The sequence below is a fragment of the Nannospalax galili genome, unplaced genomic scaffold, assembly GCF_000622305.1.
Source record: "Nannospalax galili isolate Female #2095 unplaced genomic scaffold, S.galili_v1.0 scaffold169, whole genome shotgun sequence".
In the NCBI taxonomy this organism is placed as follows: domain Eukaryota; kingdom Metazoa; phylum Chordata; class Mammalia; order Rodentia; family Spalacidae; genus Nannospalax; species Nannospalax galili.
Genome location: NW_008360327.1, coordinates 3,314,350 through 3,321,895, shown reverse-complemented (window position 1 = coordinate 3,321,895; position 7,546 = coordinate 3,314,350). Strand labels below are relative to the sequence as shown.

At 49.8% G+C, this 7,546-nt stretch overlaps 1 protein-coding gene across 1 annotated transcript in view; it reads right to left on the bottom strand.

Moving 5' to 3' along the window:
* The window catches only part of Pstpip2 (proline-serine-threonine phosphatase interacting protein 2), a 122,817-nt gene extending 117,198 nt beyond the window's left edge, over positions 1-5,619 (bottom strand). Inside the window, exon 1 of the mRNA XM_008825914.3 lies at positions 5,474-5,619. Coding sequence (XP_008824136.1) covers positions 5,474-5,506 — 33 coding nt within the window. The 5' untranslated portion in view covers positions 5,507-5,619. The remainder of the gene's footprint in view (positions 1-5,473) is intronic.
* Positions 5,620-7,546: the final 1,927 nt, after the last annotated feature.

Below are 7,546 nucleotides of genomic sequence, written 5' to 3'. Positions count from 1 at the left end.
TGTCTTTTCTTTTGAGACAGGGTCTCCTTGTAGCTCCAGCTGTCCTGGAACTCACTATGTAGACCAGGCTGGCCTTGAACTCAAAAAGATCCGCCTGCCTCTGCCTCCCAAGTGCTGGGATTAAAGGCGTGCGCCACCACACCTGGCCTGACTTTTTTTTTCTTAAATGTTTGCTTTTATCAGTGAAAATGCTCTCTACTAGATTTTGTCTTATGGACTTCTAAGAATTTTTTTCCCTAAAAAATGTCTTGTACATTTTTCAAGTAAAATAAGGAATTTTAACAAGTATTTTAAAGATAATTTCATCTGGCTGCTCTGGGAGGAATGAACTGAAGAGGGGTAACTGCCAAGGACTTCACCTTGCCTTTGCCTTTGGCAAAACAAAACAAAATAGCCCTCCATTGTCTAGACCTAAGAAAGAATATTAAAAATTAGAGCCAGGTGTGACAGTCCATGCCTGTAATTCTAGCACTCAGAAAGCTGAGGCAGGATTGTGAGTTGGAGACCCTACCTCAAAAAAAAAATTAGAAAAACAACCTAAACATAGTATAAAATATCACACAGGATCAATATGGAGTGCTCTCTGTCTTCTCTCTCCATCCCTCTCTCTCCCTCTCTCCCTGTCTCTTCCTCTCTCTATTTCAAAACAAAGTCAAGAAAAGCAGGTTCCCACACTGCTCCAGAGCACACAGTATTGAGAAAAATTCTTGAGCAATCCAGACTCTGCACGATCCCACTCTAGGAAGGCCCCAACAAGATTGCAATCCATCTGGCTACAGGTTTGGAGAAGAGGAACAGCCCTGCATTGGCAGACGGTAATGAGATAATTAGGAAGAGTTCCAGGACTTCCCCAGGGCAATCACCAGGTGAAGAGCAGGTCCCACCCACTACAGGTTTATGGTGCTGACAGTGACTAGGAAGCTGACTTGGGCCAAGAGCCTGGGAACCCAGGAAACCTCTTCCGGCATAAGTTGGCCCTCACTTTCAAATGAGGCACTGGAAATCCCCTGGGGTGGGAGGACATTGCTTTCATCTGCTTCTTCTAGAACAGGTTCTATACTCACCTGTGCATGCCCACATTTGAAAGACACTGTGTCTGAGTACACCCACATCTGAGGAGCACTCTGATTGACCCATGCTGAAGACTGAGGCTCCTTTACTTAAGCTCAACCATTCCCATAGAGCTCGGGAAATCACATCACTGATATCACTGATCATTGTCTCATTCTGATGAGCCACCAAAGCTAACCAAGATAAATTACACAGCACTGCTTAACCAACTGGTCACAAAGAAGCTATGAAAAAGGAAGGATCCTGAGCCTCTCAGCTTTTTCCTCTTAGGCCTGTGATGGCTCTTTCCTGTGTTTCCTTTTGTCCCCGCCTCTCTTTCTCTGCCTCCTTGCTCATCCTTCCTCAACACAGGCATTTACCTAAAGTCCCTTTTTAAAAGACTTTTAAAAAGTGTGTGTGTGTAGGTCAGACAACAACTTGCGGTAGTCAGGTCTCTCCTCCCAGGAGGTACCTTTACCCACTGAGCCATCTCACCAGCCCCACAAGGTGCTTCTCTTTAGGTTTATCTCTTCATCCTTTTTTTCTGAGTAACTGTCCCTTGTTTCCTTTCATTGCTGTTTGTGCCAGTAATCACCGTAAAAACAGCCAACAATTTTAAGGTATCAGTTCTCTGTGCTAAACCCTCAGGCTGAATTCTAAGAGTCCAGTGGAAGACACCAAGTCTTATCCCCATCTTTTATGCACAGATGGAACCTTTAGGAGTTTAAGTAACTTACACAAAGCCACCCATCCAGTAAATGCTAGCCTACCTGCTGCCAGCTGGGCTGGTGGCACTCTTGCACCTCATGCTGTTCCATGCACTCTCTCATCTGGACACCCTTTCTAAGAGGCAAAACCATGTCCACCAGCTGGTGAATGTTGACCAGCAGACATTATTCACTGACATGTTTGCAATTGTTGTTAAGATATTAGAGTAGGATTGGAGAGATGGCTCAGCAGTTAAGAGCACTGGCTGCTCTTGGGGAGGACCTGGGTTCGAATCCCAGCACCCACATGGCAGCTAACAACCATCCATAACTCCAGTTCCAGGGGATCCGACGCCCTCTTCTGAGCTCCACAGATGCTGCATGACACAGGTGCACCTACATACATACTATAATAAATAAAATATTTTTAAAAAAAGATATTTGAGCTGGGTGTGGTGGTGCATGCCTTTAATTCTAGCACTTGGGAGGCAAAGGCAGGTGGAGCTCTGTGAGTTCAAGACCAGCCTGGTCTACACAGTGAGACCAACTGGAGCTACAGGAAGACCCTGTCTCAAAAAGCCAAAAAAAAAAAAAGAGAGAGAGAGAGAGAGAGAAAGAAAAGATATTAGAGTAAGCAGGGAGTGGTGGTTGTGCACACCTTTAATTTCAGCACTCAGGAGGCAGAGGCAGATGGATTTCTGTGAGTTTGAGGCCAGCCTGGTCTACAAAGCGAGTTCCAGGCCAGCCAGGGTTATACAGTGACACCCTGTCTGAGGGGAGGGGAGGGAAAGGATTTAGAATACTTCCAAACCGTCTAACAACCTATTCTCTCCCCTGGAAAACTCTGCTCTGGCAGAACTCCCCCTACCCAGCAACCCAACAACATGCTGAGGAGTGAGGCCTCGGGCAGAAGGGAACTTTGTACTCAACCAGTCTTTGCCTGTGCTACACCTGACTAAATATTGTTAATTGTCACTTCTCCCTCCTCCTACTGCCTCCACAAACCAGTTCCTCCAGCTGACTTCCTTATTTCCAGGGTCCCCACCTCATCTCCAGTTCCCCTTCTACAGAACTGGTTCCAGGCCCCTTTCCTTCCCTCCACTGTTCACCTTCCGTTGACTGACCTGGCCTGTGGCTTTGATTTCTCTTTGTGGGTTTTTTACACACATCATCTTTCCCTCTCCACAGTCTCCACCCTGAAACAGACCTCTGATCCAGTTTACTTGGTGAATGCTCCATAGTCCGCATCCCCAGCCCTCCTTCCTCTATATTCTTATTTTGTTCTGCTGTTGTTCATTTTGGTTTCTGAGACAGGGTCTGGCTGTAGCCCAGACTTGCCTTGAACTCTCAGTCCTCCTGTCTGATACACAGCTGAATGTATGTGCCACCACACCCAGTCCTTCATATTCTTGAGGTCAAGCATCGCAGGCCAAGAGCTTCCCTTTCCACCTTCCTCAGGAGGTAACCACGTTCTTTCCAAGCTTGCTACAGGTGGTGGTTTAACCCCAGCAAATGCCACCTCCATGAGAGCACTTTCCACAGAGAAAATATTGCCAAAAGCATGTTAAATCTAGTAAACCAATGCCCACTTGTGTTTCCACAGTTTTCCACCTCATCCAATCACATCTTTTTCATCCCTGAAACTGTTACTATCATCACCTCAACTCTGTCAAAGAACTTTCTTCCTACTCCTTGAGAGTAGAAACAATCTGGCAGGTGATTCTTATCCAAGAGCTTCTCTCCGCCCCCTTTCTCCCATGCACTGTTGCTATGTTCTCTCTGCCAAATCCTGGGGGGTCCTTCTTCCAAGCACAGTAGTCACTGACGACTCAGGGATGGTAAAATCCTGCCTACCCTCTGAGGACTTCTGACTGAGCTCAAGGAGAAAGGAAGATTCTCTTGAACAGTCAAATGATGGCCCAACATCTACAGCATGCACCTCACCCTGAGCAGTGTGAAACTGGCCACACAGTTATGCTGGGGCATCCTTACTCCCGGGACATCCTCACTCCTGCCACCCTCTTGGAGACACTTTGGAGAGCAGTTAGCTCATTCAGAACTCTGTCCACTATTTATCAACTCTAGGGCCTTGAAAAGATTGCTTAACACCGCCCCCACAACTGCCAATTAGTTTCCTCATCTGTAAAATGCCATGGTGAGTCAGCTCCCTCATAGGGTAGCTGGGAAGCTTAGCTGAGTCTTTCCTGTAAAACACTTAAGAGTACAGTAAAAGTTGCAGTTGTTTTCATTATTCGACACAGTCATGGGAAATTAGAGACAGAAGGTACATTGCAAACTGTTACAAGGATCTTGGGTAACTTTTGAAAGTATAAAACCAGAAACCTCTCCCCCACCATCACCCCTAGACCTTTATCCAACCTCTAATTCTCACCTCAGACTTCATTCTGTCCCTCTCCTGACCATTCTTGCGTGCATGTATAGGAGACAGCTGGGGGTGTGTCAAGAGCCTCTCAGAATGGATGTCACCATCTCCCCAGTGCTGGGACCACAGGTGTGAGCCACCACCACAGAGCTCTGTTTTTTAGGAGTGTAGAAGGGGGGGAGGCCGGGGGGGCGGCTCAGGCTCTTCCTCCTGGGTGAGAATGATGGAGAAGGGTCCTCGGTGCTTAACTGAGCTCAGGCTAAGATATGTAGAGTTGAGAGGAAACATCAGTAACATCTTTTCCTTGATATTTTAGACCAAAACGTTCTCCTGGATCTGATCTGCTGCAGGCACTCCCAGCACAGTGCATGCACACTACTGGCTGAAGCATCTTTTGCCAAAACAACCACTCACTTTGGGGGAAGGCGGCAAAACAAAGTCTGTCCTTTTTTCCCCACAGTACCAGAATCTCCAGAAAGAAACCTCTTCCCTGATATGCTACCCCAGTCCTTTACCTTACAGATGGTCAGTGTACAACAAGAATCTCAAAACCTTGAGCAGATGGGGCGATAGGCTCTGTCACTTGGGTCACAGCAGCCCACCACACTGAAACTAAATGAGGCACAAGCAGGACCCCAAGTAAGGAGCTGGCTCCTTGGGAGCTGTGGGTCAGCTCTCAGGTGGTCAGCTTCCCGCCCTGTCTTAAAAGGATGAAGTTGCTTCCTGTGAGTTCAGGGGTGGGGACCCTTGCGGGTACCTGGAGGGGAAGAGAATGAGGAAAGAAGACTGAATGGAGCAAAGGAGACAGGGAAATCTGCTGCCTGCGAACTGAGCCACTAAGAATAAACAGACACCGGCTCCTAAGGGCTCATACATGCCTTCTTGAGGTGCCCTGTGGGCGGGGGGGGGGGGGGGGGGGGGGGGATCAGAAAGCAAGGCTGCTAGGCAGATCAAAGCTCCAGCAGAGAACCACTGCCTGGAAAAGACATCCACCGCCCGCCCCCTGCTTCCCTGGAGTGACTGTTCACACTCCCCATCCTGGGTTCTCCCAGATCAGCCTCGGGCACCGGAGTCCCGGCCCGAACCGGTTGCTCCTCCCTTTGGGCCTCAGTTTTCTGGTGTGAGACGACCGGCTGACGTCCTGATCCACGGTGTCTCCAGCTGTGCCTGTGCTCTGAGTCCGCACCGTGGCCCGAGGCTGCCCGGGTGGAGGACGCAGACGAGGACCCCGCACCCGCGCAGGCCGCCCTGGGGCAGCAGGTCTAGGTCGGCCGAGCCCTGCGGAGCACCGTCAGCCAGGGCGCCGACTCCCAGCTGCGCCCCGCACACTTACCCAGAAGTTTCCCTTGAACAGCGAGCCCGTCATGCCGGCGCGCGGCGGAGCTGGACGCGGAGGACTGCGGCGGCAGCCGAATCGCAGCAGACCTCGGACCTCACAGCCCCGGGTCAGGCGCGACTTTGGAGGTGCTCCGGGAACCCGCCCCGCCCCCGCCCCGCCCGCGCCGCGCACCTGGACATGGCCAGGGGTCAAGGACAGCGCCCGGCCGGGCACAGTGCGCCAGCACCCAGTCCCCAGTACCCTCCTGCGGGAAGCCTGGAGGACTGGCAGATCTCGATCTGCGCCCTCCAGAACCCCGCTCTGGCTTCTGTCCACCAGGCCCCCTCTCCAGGAGAAATCCGGGCGTAAAGGAGCTGTCGAGCCGGCCTGAACCTGAACACAGGGAGCCTGGAAGGACCCTGTGAGCCCAACGCCTGGGAACCCACAACGCCAGCGGTCGCTTGCGATGGAAACACTTCAGTGAATAGTGGGCATGCCCCGCCACTGAGGTGCCTGCAGCAGATCAGACGTTGGAGAATGTTGTGGTCTAAAATGTCGAGGAAATGACATTACTGATGTTTCTCCTCGACTCTAGATGTCTTACCCAGAGCAGTTAAGGACCCAGGACAGTCCTACCAAGCAGTTGGACCCCCGAGCTGCTTTCCCTTCTCTCTGCGCTCCCTGTCTCCTAAAATAGAGCCCCAGAGGGGAGAGGTAGGGGGCTCACACCTATAATCCCAGGACTGGAGAGGCTGAGGCAGGAGGACTGTTGAGTTCAAGGCCAGACTTAACTAGATTGTAAGGCCTTGTCATCTATATATAAATCTAACAGGACCCCAGGGCAAATCAAACCCCTTCTTGCTTGATAGTGGTAGGGAACACCAAGACAAAGTAATGCCGTGTGCTTTGTGCCCAGAGCTCAAACTGAAACTCAGTCTGAAAGACTGGCCCCAAATCACAGCTTATTGGAGGAATGAAAAGATCAGTTAGAAGTCTGCCCCCCCTTTTTTAAATTTTATTTATTATTTTTATTTTATGTGTATGCATGTATTGCCTGCATGTAGGTAAGTGTACCCATGTCATGCAATGCCAGTGGAGGTCAGAAGAGACTGTCGGATCCCGTGGGACTAGAGTTACAGACAGTTGTTAGCTGCCATGTGGGTGCTGGGATTCGAACCTGGGTCTTCTGCAAGAACACCATCTCTCCAGCCCCAAAGTCTGCCCTTTTTAACAGGGCCAGACACAATATAGCTATCTTCCTGGGGTAAGAAGTAGATGCTCAAAATGGGAGGATGAAAGTCAAGGGTACCAAGACTGGCTACACTTAGCCCACACCCCCAGGCTTGGAAAGTCAATCTTTTGCCTTTAGAGCAGGTTCTAGTTAGGTCCAGACACAGTACAAGGGCAGCTGTGGAGAACCTTGAAGGGCCTGGAAAAGGTTCTGCCTGGTAACTGTACCCCAAGTCCCACCAATAAGGTCATCCACAACTGCAAAGATGAGAGAGAGCTGGTGGCCCTGTTTCTCTCCAAAGACATATCTATTTACCTGGTGCTTCATGTGCTTCAAAACCTCCGAGGTTAGAGCCAAGGCAGGGAAGTCTGGCTGCACCTGCAAGGGGCTGCAGAGGCCACGGTGGACATCCATCTGGAGGATGAGGATTATCTCACTTGCAGGAGTGAGTGCACAACACATGAAACAAACTAGGTGGTAAAAGAAGCTAGACTACCAAAGACAGCATCAAGATTTTTCCTTGGGACTGGAGAGATGGCTCAGCCATTAAGACCACTGGCTACTCTTGCAGAGGACACAGGTTTGATTCCCAACACATGGCAGCTAACAAGCATTTGTAACTCCAGTTTCAGGGGATCCAATACCTCTTCTGACCTCTTTGGGCATTGCACGACCCTGATGTACTTACATACATGTAGTCAATACACTCATATACATAAAACAAAACTAATTTTTCTTTCTTTTTTAAAATATTTTATTATTTTTATTTTATGTGTATGAGTGTATTGCCTGCATGTATGTGAGTGCACCTGTGTCATGCAATGCTGAGGAAGTCAGAAGAGGGCCTCAGATTCCCC